Source organism: Oreochromis niloticus, linkage group LG12 (genome assembly GCF_001858045.2).
Source record: "Oreochromis niloticus isolate F11D_XX linkage group LG12, O_niloticus_UMD_NMBU, whole genome shotgun sequence".
Classification (NCBI taxonomy): domain Eukaryota; kingdom Metazoa; phylum Chordata; class Actinopteri; order Cichliformes; family Cichlidae; genus Oreochromis; species Oreochromis niloticus.
Window position 1 is genome coordinate 19,700,739 of NC_031977.2, and position 17,423 is coordinate 19,718,161.

The 17,423-nt window shown below is 37.4% G+C and overlaps 1 protein-coding gene and 1 long non-coding RNA gene across 4 annotated transcripts; one reads left to right on the plus strand and one right to left on the minus strand.

Annotated features, from left to right (window-relative positions):
- Positions 1-18: 18 nt before the first annotated feature.
- Positions 19-3,163, minus strand: LOC112848323 (uncharacterized). The gene is made up of 3 exons (XR_003222413.1): positions 2,414-3,163; positions 1,615-1,711; positions 19-1,130 (listed from the first exon to the last, which is right to left on the minus strand). It is a non-coding gene; the product is annotated as an uncharacterized LOC112848323 (long non-coding RNA).
- A 1,270-nt stretch (positions 3,164-4,433) lies between these two features.
- LOC109204433 (uncharacterized) lies at positions 4,434-9,170 on the plus strand. 3 transcript variants are annotated; one of them, XM_025911997.1, is made up of 8 exons: positions 4,434-5,372; positions 6,086-6,144; positions 6,232-6,383; positions 6,865-6,952; positions 7,043-7,207; positions 7,498-7,704; positions 7,938-8,106; positions 8,268-9,170. In XM_025911997.1, the coding sequence occupies exons 3-8, from the start codon at positions 6,364-6,366 to the stop codon at positions 8,357-8,359; spliced, it is 741 nt and encodes a 246-aa protein (XP_025767782.1). In that variant the 5' UTR covers positions 4,434-5,372; positions 6,086-6,144; positions 6,232-6,363; the 3' UTR covers positions 8,360-9,170. The 3 variants fall into 3 exon arrangements, 2 of the variants coding, with proteins under 2 accessions (XP_025767782.1, XP_025767783.1); XM_025911998.1 differs by having other exon boundaries at positions 6,254-6,383; XR_002063906.2 differs by having other exon boundaries at positions 4,837-5,372; positions 7,043-7,242.
- The last annotated feature ends 8,253 nt before the right edge of the window (positions 9,171-17,423 follow it).

Below are 17,423 nucleotides of genomic sequence, written 5' to 3' on the forward strand. Positions count from 1 at the left end.
AATCAGACGACACCCTAAGAACGAGCACATGGCAACATTTTTAACAGGAAGAAAGAGAAACAGCCTTAGGGAGGGGTGGCCAACAGCTACATCTGGTTAGGGTGTGAAAGGAAGGAGACAGAGACAGAGAATGAGTACCATGCAAGCCCTAAAGAAAGATGTACAAATAAATAAAAGCAATATGGTCTAACCTAATGACTCCTCAGGACTACCAAAGAATAACTGTCTTGCGAACACACACACACACACACACACACACACACACACACACACACACACACACACACACACACACACACGTGTTCAGTACTAGCACACTTCTCTGATTTTGGGTGTGTGTTTCAGAGTAATTTCAAACTAAAAGCATTACAAACAACTTCTGTTACATAACAATGCAGCTCTGCTACTTTATTCTCACAGTGACATAAGGGGTGACAACATTGTAAACACTTAATATAAATATTGACTGAAGGTTAGGGAGTGCAACATAATGTGAAATGTTGCTGTATAATGAGTGACCCACACCTTCAAAATTTCACACCGGTGTGGTCAAAGCATTTGGATGTTCAAACACAAATGTAAGACCGCACACAAGATTTAATATAACAAAACACATCACCAAATAACAAACTGAATTGATTTTGTTTATTAATTTCTGTATTACATGTATAAAGACAAATACTTCATCTATACTGACATGATTCAGTTTAAAAATACATCAATAAATTTCTTTAAACTAAATTACATCTCCTGTAAGCTTACTGTGCCTTCTGCTCATTTTTGTTGTTCTTTAGATGGAACGGTGGTACTACTCAAGAGCATCACTGTGGCTTTTGAAAATGCGCTATTATAATAACCCAGAGTTAATTATCAATACATGATTGTTGTTAACACATGTTTGGTACAAGCCAATAACAAGACAATCTGAACTGCATCATTGAAATAAAAGAGTGCTGAGAGTACTGTGTTATAGTATAAAGCATTTCCCTTCAGCACAGAACTGCACCACAACCACAGTATTACTGTATATTCAACACGCTCAGATCTGAATTGGATTTTTCTAATTTTTTCTCTTCAGGGAGAAGAAGAAGGGCAGCAGCCAAATATCGTACAACACAGTTGAGGTCCCCCTGTGAGAGGGAAAATAAGAAGGAAAAGAAATGAGTGAGACTTATTCACATTACAGTAAAACATTGTCGCATGGGTGTGACTTATTTACAGACTATTTGACTTAAACTGATTTTCACCATGTCAAAGAAATATTTGGTGAATGAGATGTCAAATTCAAAACTTTGCAAAAAGTAGGTTTTATATAGCAGGTCAGCAATAAACATGACATTTAATCAAAATACAGAAGGCTAATCTGTTGTGCTTGGATGTTCTACCACAATATCAGTCTGGCAAGGTTATGTAAAGCTGTTTAACATTACCACTAAATATCTTGGGTTCTACTATTACAGATGAACTACTTCTCATGTTGGCATCCTGTTTGACTGGAACAAACGCATTTTCTTTTTCTTCGTCTTCTTCTTTTTTTTTTAATGTGGACAAACATTTCCTGGTTTGAAATGGGAGCAGCTTTACTTTGTTAAATGGGAGCAGTGGAATACTTACATATCACTTACTTTGGTGCTGTTTCCTGCAATTCTGTGTCCAGTCTGGTTTAGCATTACGTTGGAAGGCAGAGAGCAAAAGTAAGTGAGGGACTATACTGTCAGTAGATGTGGGAAAAAAATGGGGATTCATTGACAAAAAGAAACCAGTGGTGAGAATTCAAGATCAAAGCAAGGTATGGGGGGGTAACAGTTTTTCTAAAATGAGTCAATATTTGACACTTAAACATGAGAATAGATAAGAACTGGTGGTGTGCGGTCTTTTACAGAAAGGCAAGCAGAGACGACAATATGCACATTAACAAAAACTCCTTCATCCTCCATTTCCCTGTTTAACAAGATAACATTTTTAAAACAAGCCATGTTTGCTGTCTGTCTGTACTCTACATGGACGTCTTTACTTTTCTGCACTCCTTCCTGCATGAAGATTGCTACAATAATATCACTACACCTCACCACACATAAAATTTTCAGTTTAATTGCACATAAAATTTAGTGGCTGTCCTGTGAGGACCACATATCTATTGAAAAATTGTTGTTCATTAGCTCAGAAACACAGGCCTACATCTTGATTTTCAAAGAACATTAAAATATATGAAACCTTTTTTAAATCAGCTAAATCATCAAGTCCATTTGTTCACTTTATTAGTTTGGTTTGCAGTTATTTCATTAATATAATTCATTGATCATTTTATTTAAACCTAACACTGATATTATGAGGAGCACACATAATAGCATTGTGTGGTTTTTCTAAAAATGCTTTCTGTTATATTAATTATGTTTCTCTTTCTCTGAGTTACCTGGTTTGGGGCGGTGGCTGTTTCCTGTCTGGGCAAAAGGCGTGGCTGTCGAAGAGAAGAAAACGCCTGCTCAGCAGGACCAACCATGTTCTATCAGAAACAGGGGTGTTTTAGGTTTACTTATGTTGTTCTGTGCTTAGTTAGTATTAGTGTGTGTTTTTGTTTCCCCCTTTTGTGTGTAAATGGTTTGACCAAACCACTATAAAAGCTACCCTCCTGTGTCTTTGTAATTTTAGTTTGTGAGTTATATTTAGTTGACCTCTTTTATGGGCCTGCTGAATAATGTTTTTGAATTTTGCCTTTTGAACTTTTTTAAGGGCTAAATGAAAGAAAACCCAGTTTGAAGACATTTTTTCCTGTACCCTCTATGCCTTGGCTGCTTGGTCCCTCACAGTGACATGTTATAAAAATATTAATGAGAACAAATGTGGAGTTTGGCAAAACAATTAATTTAACTTCTTACGTTCAGATATCCTCTTAGATGTTAATCCTAAAGTGCTCCTGAGCCTGCACCTCTTCAACTTGCCCGTTTTATTAGACCGGGCATATTCACAGCTGATGTCCTCGCTCCATCATTGTCAGTGTTTGTCGTGCTGATAAACTAAAGAAGTTATTGACAACTTTTTCAGACTAGATCTTCTTTGCATGATATTGGCCAAGGTGGTTAGCTACAGGAAACTCGCTGCATTCTAGAGGTGGGCAGATCAACCCAGATATCGATAGCATTGATACCAACACTGTTATCAGTATCTAACTGACACTAACGCAATTAGATCGATACTTTGTTTCTGTTCTCAAATTCTAGTATGTATCCAATTGAACTGTGTTAAATACATATTATTATAATTTCTACTTTTTTATATACATTTTTTCTATAATTTTTTATTTTATTTTATTTTATACACCTCAAATATGCACAATGAAAAATTTCTGAACCTTTTTCTGTTGGCTGTCACGTTGATTCATTATAATCTATAGCACTGTTAAATGGTAAACGGACTGGTTCTTATATAGCGCTTTTCTACTCTATCTGAGCACTCAAAGCGCTTTATACAACTAATTCATTCACCCAATCACACTATTTCACACAAGCACTTTATCTAAGCTGTTAAGTGCTCCCTATCTAACATTCATACACATTCACAATCCGATGGATGCATCAGAGAGCAACATGGGGTTAGGATTTTTCCCAAGGATATTTGGAATGCAGACTGTAGCAGACTGGGATTGAACCTTCCGGTTAGTAGCTGACCTGCTCTACCACCTAAGCCACAGCCACCCCTAAACTTTTACCCCTTTTAAACAACAGATGCTGACCCAAAGCCCTTTAAAGACAAGCACATTTACATTCCAGGGCTCCAAAAAAACCTACAATATCAATACATAGGAAACACGGAAAGATATTTTTTTTAAATTGTGTTAACTAATTATTGTACAATATAATCACAACACTGTCTTTTGGTGGTCATTAAAATGTGTTCAGAATTTGGCAAATGTAAGATGATTCAGCTCATAAATCACATTGCTCTGCCCAAAATAAGATCCATTATAGGTTAAAACAGGGGTCAGCGACCTTTAACACCCAAAGAGCCATTTGGACCCAGTTTCTATGGAAAAGGAAACACTGGGAGCCGCAAATACTTTTTGACATCTAGAATGAAGATAACACTGTGTATATTGTTTTTTTTGTTTTGTTTGTTTTTTGTTTTACCTTTGTGCTTTATATAAACAACTATGGTGTGTTGCTTATGAAATCCCTGAAGTGCTACGGAGAAAATTAAATTTTATTTATGTAATGAACACATTGTCAACCCTTAAAAAATAATAACTAAAAATAAAGTCAACCAGTTGAAAGTGTCTTTTAAATGAATTAAAAAGCTGAACTTAAATTATCCATGTAGCAAAAGAAAAACAGTCATCCTTATATAGCCTTGACCAGAATCAAAAAAATTATTGGAAAAAAGCACTATAATCCTAAAAAATTAAAAATAAATATTTTCAACATATCTGCATACACTCTCAGAAATAGAGGTACGAGAGAAGAACATTTTTGTACCTATAGGTACATTTTTTGTAAATGTTCCCTTAAAAGTACAATACTGGTCTTTAAAAGTCCAGAAATGCCCCTTTAAAGGTTCAATTTGAAATAAAGTACAAATCTGTACCATTTTGACCTGTACTGCAGTGACAGTGGCAGAATGTGGTAATGGGTCAGCATGGGAAAATCTGGATGGGCCTGGTTAATTGTAAAATTCATATGAGATGTGAGTGTGCTCATAAAAGCTACATGTTATAATCAAATCTGTTGGTCCTCTCCTCTGTACGTAAATTATCCTATGATGCAAAGAATATCTGTAACCTACCTTTGTGTAAGTTATGTTAAATTATATTAAAAAAAACACACACAATGACATGCAGGCACAACCAAATGATGTTAAAAAAAAACTGGTCCATTTCCATTTTATTAAGTTCCAGTTATAATTTTTAATGTTTTAAATCTTGGTTGTAGCCTTCAAAAACGTGAAATCATTTTACTGTTATGTTTGGCCATTTACTTTTTCGCTTTTACTACATCCTAGAATTGTTCATTAATTGTGAGGTTTTTATGGAATTTGCAACATCAAGTTAAACCGAGGTTCTTTGGAAGTTAAAATGTCAAGCAGATTTTTATGTTACGGTGACTACATTTTGTAAGTTACAAATATAGTTCGCCAAGACAGCATAACGGTTTCTAAACAACTGCGCATTAATACCACAATGTTGTATTTTCATGTGTCAAGTTCGCAACGCGCATTAATCCCAAAGGCTGAAAAGCCAGCAGCGATGAGTGCTCCGCCTCCGCGCTGACTAGCGTTGACACAGAAAATGACTCTCAGGGGGTTATTGATGGAGGAGCTCCTTAAAAAGTTGATGGAAGAAGGCATTGATGTGTCAGACGACGAGGCGCAAAGGTTTAGAGGTAAGTCGGGTGTGATTTTGTGTTTTTATAAAAATTACAACGTGTAATTTTACAGTAGAGTTAGCAAAAGTCCGAAGAGCTAGATTTAACATGGGTGAAAGCTAGCAGTTAGCTAAGTTTTAAACAAAGAAAGATACAAATGTGGACTATTTAGACTGTTGGTGGAATGTTCAACGTCTGTCTGCCCGCCGTATTCGAGTGTTTTATCAATAAATAGTGACTAACCGTGTACAACAATGTAGAAAAATCAATAATTTCTCAAAACGTGCTAGTATGTAAATATAGCTATTAACAAAATCGTTTTCTAAGCAAAATTTATCGCATCTAACTTGTTTCCCGCTCAAAGGGATTTTAAACAATGGAAGGTACACATTTGTACCATTCCACCTACTTAGTGGGATTTTCGAATATGAGAGCTGTAAGCTCTGCGCAGGGACACTGTCTGCAAACACCTGTGATGGCAGCTAGCTGCTCGATCAGGGATCGATTTATAATTTCAAATAAACCAAAATCAAGGAGGCAAATTGTGGGCAGCAAAAACAGACAAGATAGCCTAGGATTCTATTCTATCCACAACTCGGGTTATTGTTTTGGTTGCAATGAATAATGCCTACAGCCAACAGGCAATCGGCGCAAGGATTCCCCCCCCCCCCCCCCCAAAAGAAATTTGAAAATGGTTTTATTTTTATTTCATACTGTACTTTATATTTCAGATAACGATGTACAACATTGAAGGTACAGTTGAAGGTCCAGTGTCCCAAGCAAACCAGAGGTAGGTTGTGATAAATGTCTAAATTTGCATATGCATTTAAGTGCTTGCAAAATGGCTAGTTAATGCTGTTTTCCTACTGTATTGCAGTTCTATACCTTCTTGCCTGCAGTTATTTCCATTCCAAAATTCCCACAAGATGTCCAGAGTCGCTTGGATCTCAAAGAACCAGTCCAGAAAGAACAGAAGTACCGAAACAAAATAATTGGGACTCTTTATGAAATGCTGTCACAGCACACAATGTAAGGGTTCCTTTCTGAATAATTACATTAATTTCTTAATATTAATATTGCTGTTGTACGAGAGGCAGAGAACAAATGGTTAGCCCATCTGCCTCCCAATCTGGAGACCAGCGTTCGAGTCTGGCGTGACACACGGTTCCAATGAACTGGCAATAGTGGTAAAACCATACATCCTGTGTCTCCAGACCTTGTCTGGACTATGATATCCAAAGTGTTCATTTTCGAATTTGCTCAAGAGTAAATTAATAATTCAGGACTGCAGTCAATTAATTAATGAAGTTTGGGAGAGGTGTGGCTGTTTGTCCGCGCCCATTTTTAAAAAATTAAAATCAACTTTAGCTACATTGATTTGACATTGGTCTATAACATACTATTTACGGTAATAACAATATGAGTAGAAGAATTGAAGAACAGAAAAGCCCCCAGAAAAGGATAAGAGTAATCAGTGTACTGTGTGTTGTTTTTCTTATGTTTGAAACAGGTACCCAACCCACTCAGACTACATCCAGGTCATCAAAGCCCTGATTGTGAAGTATCCTTTCTTAAGAGATGTACACGGAAATGGTTATGTGAGTACCTCTCCTTTTTTGTTTCTTTTATAGATTATATTAATATAAAGTAAGCATAATTAACTACTTATATACATTTGAAACAACTAGGACACCTGGCACAGCCAACTCAAGAGAAAGTTCAAAGCAGAACGGGCTCCCCTAATCAGCAACGAAGAAGTGAACCGGGTTAAAGAAAAGTTTGGACGCACGCAGAAACATCGGACCACAGAGGAATCCAGCAGCTCCTGTCTGAAGAGACTGAAGCCCTCTCTCGTAAATCCTCACACCCTCAGCCTCTAAGAGCTAAGGTAACATATGTAGTCTTATTATGTTCACTGTAAAGCTAAAAGTAAACATTAATTGAAAGAAACATGTTAACAGATAACATTAACATAGAAAAAGGAACTTCACAGTTGATTTAACAAAAGTCAGCTCAACTTGCAATTCCTATTCAACATTTTTGCATTTTTTTCAAAGCATTTGGTGTACAAATTACTGCATTTCGAGTAACATTAACTTATCAGATTTTACTTATGATAATACTGATATCTGCTTTGACAAAGGATTCGTGCTTTGTGGGGGAAGATGCAGCCTCCGTTGATGCTCATATCAAGGTGCTAAATGATCATCACAGGATGCTACATCCTGACACAGCACTGGTGAAAGACCGCATGACAAAAACCTTTGCATGGAGACGTCAAGAGGTAGCTGAAGGAATGTGTACTGTGGACCTATTAAAGAGATATCCATTCCTGGGGACATCTGCAGGGGTAAGAATTGTTAAGATGATTGGGCAAACAGCTAATGATTTTTTTGTCTGTAAATCTGATTATTATTTTCTGTACTAACTGATTAATCAATCTGTTTATTATCTTTAGAATTTTTGTTCAAGGGTTAAAGCACTTTACATTTATCTCCAGTCTGTGTCTTTAAACATGTCAAAAGTTTAAATCCTCAATGTAAAATGTCATTCTTTTGTCTATTCTGCTCTTTTCATTTCCAGTTGTGTGATGAGGTTGATTTAATGCATCCCTGCCAAGACAACATCTGTTGCCGCTTTAGCGAGAACTTCACTGCTGTTCTTCAAAATGTTCTTCAAATGACCAAGGATTTGCCACTGAAGAAGGTCTACATGGAGGCAAGAGAGAATGCACTGGCTGAAGACATTACAGGTGCTAATTTGACCTCATACAAATAGTAAATTTTGTGACAATTCATTTGCACTCTCTTCCAAAGATAATTGATGTACCATAGTGCCATGTCAAGAGCATGTTAATGGGAATTTGCATGCTATCAAAATCTAATGAAGTGCATTTGCATCTGTATGACCTAGGAATTGACTTCAAGGGGGCACTTCTCCTCTTGCCATCCATCTTCAAGGAGAAGATAGAAGATTTCATCATCCTTGGAGAGGTAAATGCATGATGCAATGCATAGCCTTTGGCCACAAGTTTCATTCTCGGTGTTTTGTTGGCATGGAGCTGAATTCAGCTGCGGTTCAGCATCACAGCTAAGCTAATGTAGGGGAAACACTGCTGTTAATCCACAGACTTACAGAATGCTCTGGAAATGAACAAAAGTTTTACAGATGTGCATTTTCAGGATAAAGTGCTTCAGCGTGTGTCTGCTATATCTGTCAGCAGTGTCAAATATGAACTTGAGGATGTTTTTGTAGTTGGCCATGTACACACTGAAGCCATACCTATATTCTTTAAAATCAAGTATATTTTGAATGTTGATACTTGTTGGGTATTGTGTGGGAAACTGTTACTTCCTTGCACTTATGAATGTCATTTCCATGCTTACCAAGTGGCAGTTGACAATGACTGGATCCTGTTCAATCCAGGAAATGAATTAGACTTTCAAGCTCTAGACACCTATTTAGTTGATGATAGGCTGTTTGTGTCCTTGAGGTATTCTGTGTGACGTTGCAAGCACATTTTCCACTTTGTCTATATATATGACATATATATATTCTGGCTTGTTGAAGTAGAGCAAAACATTTGTGTGGACAGTTTTTTAAATACATGCCATCTCTGTGATCCGTCAAAAACATTGTGTTCAGGTGTTTAATGTCTTTATGTGATTGTTTACTTTTTTTAAATGAATGTATTTTTCTTGACATGTCCTATGGCAATATACGAATGTAATCAAGGATGTATTCCTGTGGTTGTTTAAATGCTTTGATGTGATTCTATTATCGAAAATAAATGGTTAAATAACCAAATATTTTGGACTATTGGGGGTACATTTTTGTCTCTTTAGGTACGAAATAGGTTGTCGCTGGGGGGGTACCCTCATAGGTACCCTATTGTACCCTTTTCAAGGGAACATTTCTGTACTATAGTTTGAAGGTACATTTATGTCTTAGGAAAGTACATGATTGTACTTCAGATGGTACAACTTCATAAGGTACAAAAATGTACCACGCCTAAAGGGTACAGAAATGTCCTTCAAAAAGGAACACCCCCAGCGACAAGCATTTGTACCCTTTTTGGTACACTTTGGTACCCCTATTTCTGAGAGTGTATTAGCTACTTATTTTACCGGGTTAATGTGCTTCGCGGGCGTGCAGACGTACCTGAGTGGCATCCGCAATCACGCCTCACCCGCTTGCTCTCTCTGCTGTTGTTTGTATGTGTCGGGGTGTGCGCTGGAAAGCTACAGCCGGCTGTGTGTGTGAAAAGTGGTCAATAAAGAGATGCTGAAGAGCATGTTCATGTAAACATCATCGGTTCTGCCGTGATGTGTTTACAATCGGACTTCTGCTCCTGAACCTCTGCGCACAGCGTCTGCTGTACGAAGTCACTTTCATCTTTACGCAGGACTGTAAGCTGTCGTCTGTGAGGCGTGTGCGGTGTTTGTTTTTAACATAGTTCATGGTGGAGAATAGATGCTCACATACATATGTGGATCCGAAGATTGACACTCCACAAATTAGACATACTGGTAGGCCACTCTCGTCAGAAGTAAATACAAATGAATCTACCCAGGCTGTTGTATTTTCTTCAGATATTTTTCTTTTCTTACATTTCTCCATACTTGGCCTACCTGGGGCTGAAAGTCTCGGTAAATGCACGTCGTTTCGGCGGGTATACCGGCTTCAAAGACTGTGACGCTTATTTTGAACAACGAAAATAATAAAATATAACTTATTTTATTATTCAAGATCGCAATAATCTTCCAATTTAGAACTACACGTTTTAAAAAAGAACTAACACAAATAAAAAACACTTCAGTTAAATACTTATAATTTATTTTTCCAAACCATGCAGAGCCGCAATATAAGGACTAAAGAGCCGCATGCGGCTCCGGAGCTGCAGGTTGCCGACCCCTGGGTTAAAAGTATCAGTACACACTGCCCTTCATTTACTTGGTGTTACAGCTCTTTTTTTTTTTTAGTGCAATTGCAACTTGTCAACACAAGCATGACTACTACCGCTTGCCGCTGTCTCCACACCCATTCAATCCAGGTTCAGTGGTGCTCAGGTGTGATAAGATGGGACATTTTTTGACTGTGTATTGCAAATCTCTAATGTCCTCCACTCTATCGTCAGACCTGCGGTTTATCCACAATGCGCATGCGAAAACCACCAGAGAAAAGCTGCTGGCCTTTCAGCTGCCCAGCTCCAGTCACTGTTAAAAGGGAGATGGACACACCCTCAATACATACATAAGGTCAGTTTTCAGCGACATCCAACTACGACCACAAGATGGCAGCAATGTAAAGGATGGATCCTCATGTTAATTGACTGGAGGAGATTTATGAGAGCGCTGTCTGAGAAAGAAAGGAAAGAGATCGCTTTACTTTAAGGTCAATGTAAGACAGTCAAATGTCAGTGAAAGGTTAAAAAGCATAAGAAAATTAATGGAGGCTTTTCAGAGAGATTTAGACAAAACCAAAGAGTATTTTCAATATCTAAGGAGAATGAGTGCATAATTTTCAGATACTATTCATCTGCTGTAGACATTTTTATACCTTTTTTAAAGACTCATCATGCCATGATATGCCTGTCAAATGGTGGGATTGTTCAGCTAGAGAAATGGGAGCAAATTATGTGTCACTGTTGAGTCATTGTTAACTGGTTTTCTGTGCGTTCACATGAACGATCTAAACTAGTCCAACCAGTCTAGTGTTACATTATATTTACGTTAAATTTTAATATACTGTTATACACACGCACACACACACACACACACACACACACACACACAGATAATTATCATTGCTGCCACTGTCGAGTCATCGTTAACTGGTTTTCTGTGCATTCATACGAGAAATCTAAACTAGTCCACATTCATCAAGAATCCAATACGGAATCGCATCATACTATACAATGCAAAGCAAATGTAGCCTATGTTTTACCTGATGGGGTACAATGTTGCTGTTGAGGAGTTGCTGCTGCTCGTGCTGGAGGGCAGGGCTGTGTTGATCTGAGACTGTAGACATGAAAAGGTCCATGGGAGAGATGGTAGTGATTAAACACGTGTAACAGATAATAATAAAATGCAAAGATTGATGACAGCGCTTGGAACCATAAGGCAACAGATTTAAAAACTGTTGGACATAAACTCGGCTCTGCCTGTGACTCATTCTTTGCCTCTCTTCCTCCTGACATCTACTTTTCTCTCACTCTTCACTTCCCGTCCATCTGAGAACAAGGCACAATTTGCTGTTGCATTAATCTCTTATTTAATTATCCACACCTAACAACTTTTGCACATAATCCATAATAAGGTAATGATATAAAAATGTTATAGAACCAAAACTTTCAATTGTGTTTAATATTGCTTTCATGCTTGAATACCTCTAGAATGCAACAACTGGTACATGTGTATTATTACCTGTGTTCTTTTTAATCCAGCTGGGGAGGGATCCACTGCCTTAAGCAGCCCCACACAGCTCCTTTTTTCAATGTTTCCTTCTCATGGTTTTACAGGGCATGTCTGGACAATGTTATATCATAAATAATAATAATAAAAAAACTATACACATAAAACATGCACAAACACACACATACAGTGACATTTTATACCTTCTCCAGAATACTGTATATACTATGGCCACAAGTTTTCATCATGGTGCTGATCCAGACTCCTTTCCTTATTATTTATTCCTAATGCTATAAAAAGTAATAAAATAATGTATTTATGATGATTCAATTCGTTTGACTATCCACTCTGTGCAGGCAGAACGCTTATTGAATTTTTAAATTGTAGAGATACAATTATTTTGCTGCTGTAAAATCGAGATTTTGTCATATTTGAAATATCAATCCATTAAAATCTGTTTTTTAATTTATAAATACAATGTTTTTTTATAATTCACAATTTTTCACAATTTCATAGTAATGACCAGCACTACTTGTGGAGTTAATAAAAGGACAGGTAATGTTTGTCGTGCTGTTGCACAGACAGCACGCTCATTTGTTTCAATTTGTCAGTTGCTACAAGACAGTTTACCAACGTGTACATAATAATACTCCTGTGTGCTTTAGACTACAGTGTACGCTGTACACTCTACTTACTGGTTTTTCTTGCATCAGTCTACGTCTCCCCACCCCCCAACCACCCACCCCCCGAACATGTCTGCACACACACACACACACACACACACACACCTTTGTATGTGTTTGTGTGACATACCTATATGTGTGTCTGTGGCGAGGAGATTGTTACCTTAGATTTATATTACATTTGATTTGTTTACACTGTCTTCACACCTATGTGTGTGTGGGTGTGTGTGTAAAGAAAGTGGCATGGAGAAGAGAACTATGTGATTGAGCAACATATCTTTTAAAGTAAGTATGTTATTTCTGTAGGTGCAGTATACTTATTCCTGCTATGCCGGCTAGATAAGTTTTACTCTTGGTATCAACGCTGCGGGGAAATAACACTGTAATTGCCTGAGTACGTTAAATGCATTTCTGTTTGCTATAAGACCTCTGTGGTATATATTTGTTTAACACATTCTTGTGATGACTACAAATCCTGAAGTACGAAACAAATATGTCTTTTAAAAGACATACCATCGCTTACCAGTTTAACTGAAGGACTAAAATGTTGTCCTGCAGGTTTGATGCATCAGATAACTTAAAAGAAATGCCAGAGCACAAAACATCCCAGATATGAGATAATCACTTTTTCTGTCAATTTTAAAGCCAGTAAAATGTGGTTCCTGTTTTAGATTCCAGATTTTCATATTTTGCTGCAGTAGCAGCTACCAAATTTATAGATAAAAAACACAGAGATCTTAAATATTTGTTCACAGGTTTACATAAAAAACAACAACCCCCCCAAAAATAATAAAAAAAATCAGACTTTAGAAGTTTCACAGACTGCTTTTAAGTGTTGTGCTGGTTCTTTGGTTAGATGAAGTTGACTGACGTACTACCTGTAACTGGGAAACCATGGACAGTTTGTGATCCCAAATTAAAAATTTAGTTAGCCTTTTTTACTCTCATTTGTGAAGATGATGGTGAATATTAATATTATCATGATCATTATTATTATGTCTCATGTTATCATTTATATTTATTAAGTGTTTATCAACTTATGACAAACAATGTTAAATAATATCTAGGACCAAGGTCAAACCAAACCTTTGGGATTGTTTTAAAGTTCTTCTTCTCTATTGTTTCATTTGATCGTTCACTAGTAGTTTTCTTGCTTTTTAGCTTGTATTTAAATGGTTATTTGAAATTAAATGAACTACATTAATATATAAGCAGACTACCATTGCTAATGCAGCATAACATGGTGATAATTTAATAACCTAAAGGTAAAAAATGCAAAAGTTTAGTTTTACAGAGAAATTGATTGTGGAAACAGCAGGCAGGGGAAATGATTCAATTTCCAGCAACTCTTTGGCCCCAAACATAAAGCGTAACCTACCTTATTACATTAACTTGACCAAATGTTTTCTGAACTCTTTGCTCATGTGGCTTGCATAGATATAAACAGGAAATGTGTACAGTTTAAAGATATTCTGTTCAACTCAGTTAAATGTTATTTATGTATTTACTGTATATAGCACTAAGCACTTGGCTATGGAGGACCACGAGAGTCACACGCATCAAAATACAGAATTGTGTGCTTAAATAATGAATTGAAAGATAAAATATGCATTTTAAATTCATATATGAGTTCATTTTTTGAATTATCTTATTTATTCAAACATTATTAAAGTGAATTATTATTTAATAATTTAATTTAAATAAAAAACACTATTTTGAAATTGATATTTCAAAATGAATTATTAATCCATTAATAAATACTTGTGAATCGAAAATGAATTTCACAAAAAAAGAATGAAACTGTCAATAAAAATTTCACAAACATTTTTGAATTCCAAACTAAAAAACTGATTCTATAAATCTTTTTTAAAACACAGAAAAAGAGAAATAAGTAAATAGATTCAGTAATCAAAGATTTATTTTTGACATTGTTAGGAATAAAATGATTAAACAAAGCTGTTTTTTAAATGGTTTTTTGCATACACATTGCTATGTGCTCATTAAAGAGTTGGCACTCCATGTAATAGGGTTCACAAACTTCGATATTTTTTTTTTTCGGTTTTGTAAACATGCTAACATATCATAACTGGTTAAAGTCAGGATGATATTTTCTGGGCCGATGGAGTCCAAACAGAATGTCCCGAACTTGGAATATAAGTAGAAAATAACAGGCTTAGAATTGCTAGATAATATTAATAATCAAGGCTAGGTGAGGGAGGTGTTTTTTCCTGGAATAGAAGATCAACAGGGAGACGCCAGGACCGTCACGTCGCTTCTCAGAAGAAAGATAGTCATAATAATACTTGGTTTTGTCGTAGTATGTATCACCCACTCTGAGGATCATCCTTTTTGCGAAGCAGACTGCTGATTTCACATCGAGGTCCAGCGGTTTAACTTGTAATTTTAACTGCTGAAGCAAATTAAATCTTTTAAACAACAGACGTTCTCCTGTATTTCCTTAAGAAAAAAATCAACACAGCGAAGTGGTGGCTGTGAAAATGGCAATTCCACTCCTCATATGAAAAGCCATTTCCCTTTCCTGTTAGCTCACGGATTAGCTATTATATTAACAAATTGATTAGTTTTGGGATTAACTGGGATAGCTAACACAAAAAATATTGGATTAGCTATCTCATTTCCAAAATCCCAAAGCAATGCAAATAAGCCATGCGGCGCAATTTAAGGATTGGTTGGACAGACACAGGCTGGCTGCCTGGATTTTCATATATTGCTGTTTGTGCTCATAGCTTCGCACTGCTAAGAAGTGTGTGTGCTTGCCCAAAGGCCATTCAGCCTCAGGATGTACACCAGGCATGTCCAAAGTCCGGCCCGCGGTCCAGTTTTAATTGGCCCGCAAGTAATTTTATAAATAGAATAGAAAATGGCCCGCACGTCAACTTTTGCTTGAGTTTATTGCACTTCTTAGTTTTAACACCAGGGGGAGCTGCTGTTGATCAAGGCAGTTGCTCCACCAAAAAGGACAATCACAGAAGAAATTTACCCCAAGTTACCAAACATGGCAGAACCAAAGAAGCGAAAGGTCGAAAGTGAATGCAGAAAATTTCAGACACGGTGGGAGAGTGAATATTTCTTCAAAGAATTAAAGGGGACGTGTGTCTGTTTGATCTGCACTGAAACTGTGGCAGTTATGAAAGAGTATAATGTACGACGTCATTATGAGACCAAACATCAGGCCTATGCATCCTACACTGGTGCTGAGCGAGAGCAGAAATTAAAGCAAAGGGTAGCTATCCTGCGGGGTCAGCAACAGTATTTTTTTCGTGCTCAAATTGTCCAGGAAAAGGCTCCAATAGCAGCTATGAGGTCGCCCAACTCATTGCAAGACATGACAAGCCTTTTTCAGGTGGAGACCTCATAAAACGCTGCCTCGTTAAAGTCACCGAAATAATGTGCCCGGAAAAAGTGCAGGACTTCAACAACGTCAGCATGTCCAGAAATACAGTTGTGCCACGCACTGAAGACTCGCCAGCCAACATTAAACTGCAGCTGTCTGATAAAGCTGTGCTTTTGATTTTTACTCCATCGCATGCGATCCGAGCACCGATGCCACAGACACCGCACAGCTGCTAATTGTTTTGCGGGGAGTGGACGAGAGCACGAGCGCTTTAGGTGAGTAAAAATATATTCCACAGTACCCGTGTGTTAATGTGCAGGTACACATGCTTCAAATATCAATAATGCGCATCAATTCTGTCACTACCCTGCTTTTGCGCACCACTTTCTTATATGCGTTTTTCTTGTTAACACACAGAGTACACACCGCTGTGCACAGCGCCCGCACACGCAAAGTCAGCTGATCTCCTCTGATGCAGATCTGCTCCTTGATCAAGTGACATTTGTCTGGACTTTTGGCACGAGTGGCGTCGGATCAGCACCACGGCTGGATGGCCCGATTTACATACCCAGCGCAGCTGATACTCACCAGAATAATTTACTAAAATTATATGCACTCCTGTTATTAAGTCCAGTTCAGTCTGTTAATGTTGATAATCGTTTCAAACGAACGTTAATAGGTGTGTTGCTAAGCCTAATAACGTAAATAACAAACTTGAAATTTACCCGTCCCATTTTCCCCTTTATTGTTTTTCCTCTGTACTGTAAATCTTCTAAGAAGAAATCTGCTGCTGTTCTGAGAATGAGCTACCAAAGCTTTTTCTGAATAAATCAATAAAGATCCATTTATGAAAAGCTGTGATGAAGACAGTTTTGTCTTTAATTATATTCAACAATGTAACACATTTGACCACTTTTAAGTGATTTTTAATACAGTAAAGTTAAGGTTATATACCTAATTTCTAGTAAGTGGCCCGGCCCCTCCTATATTTTTATGTATGTGGCCCTCAGCGAAAAAAGTTTGGACACCCCTGATGTACACTCTGCTCGACATGGATATGTGAAGAATGAAGGGACCCTGCAGTGAAATAGAGAGCTGAACCTCTGAGTGTGGGCCTCTGAACTCAGCCTGGCCACCTCTTAACAGGTAACCTAAGGAGCTTGGAAAGAAAAGCGTCTGGACTTCTTTAAGTTTTATGAAGACCACTCATCCAAGAAGATTTTTAAGCCCTGTTAGGAGTGTGAAGAGGGTCACTCCTAACAGTTTTATTCCCACAGTACAAGGAGAAAAAACGTCAAATGACACAAGGTTAAAGGTCGCCTACAAATTCTGCAAAGATGAAAGGCATAAGTTATCAAAGCTCCCAAGCTTCTCAGAAAAGTCACTAGACCACAAATGAACATTTGTGAAGGACAACAAACTGTGCTACAGGTGCTTAAAGGTGGGCCACAATGCCTATGTTTCCTGTTTTACTTTGAAGTCAGTCTCTCAGGTTATTGTATCAGGTTTTGCTTCCCCTGTCTCGTTAGCCCTGATTGGCCCCAGCTGTGTGTCCCTTCTGTCTCTCATTCACTGATTGCTCCCTCTAGCTGTGTCCCAAAACGTAGGCTGCATCCTC

Bases quoted from the DNA above. Each gene is read 5' to 3' on its own strand.
- LOC109204433 (XM_025911997.1), top strand. From the start codon at position 6,364: ATGCTGTCACAGCACACAAT. The intron at 6,953-7,042 runs GTGAGTACCTCT...TGAAACAACTAG, and splicing joins ATGTACACGGAAATGGTTAT to GACACCTGGCACAGCCAACT. The intron at 7,705-7,937 runs GTAAGAATTGTT...TTTCATTTCCAG, and splicing joins TCCTGGGGACATCTGCAGGG to TTGTGTGATGAGGTTGATTT.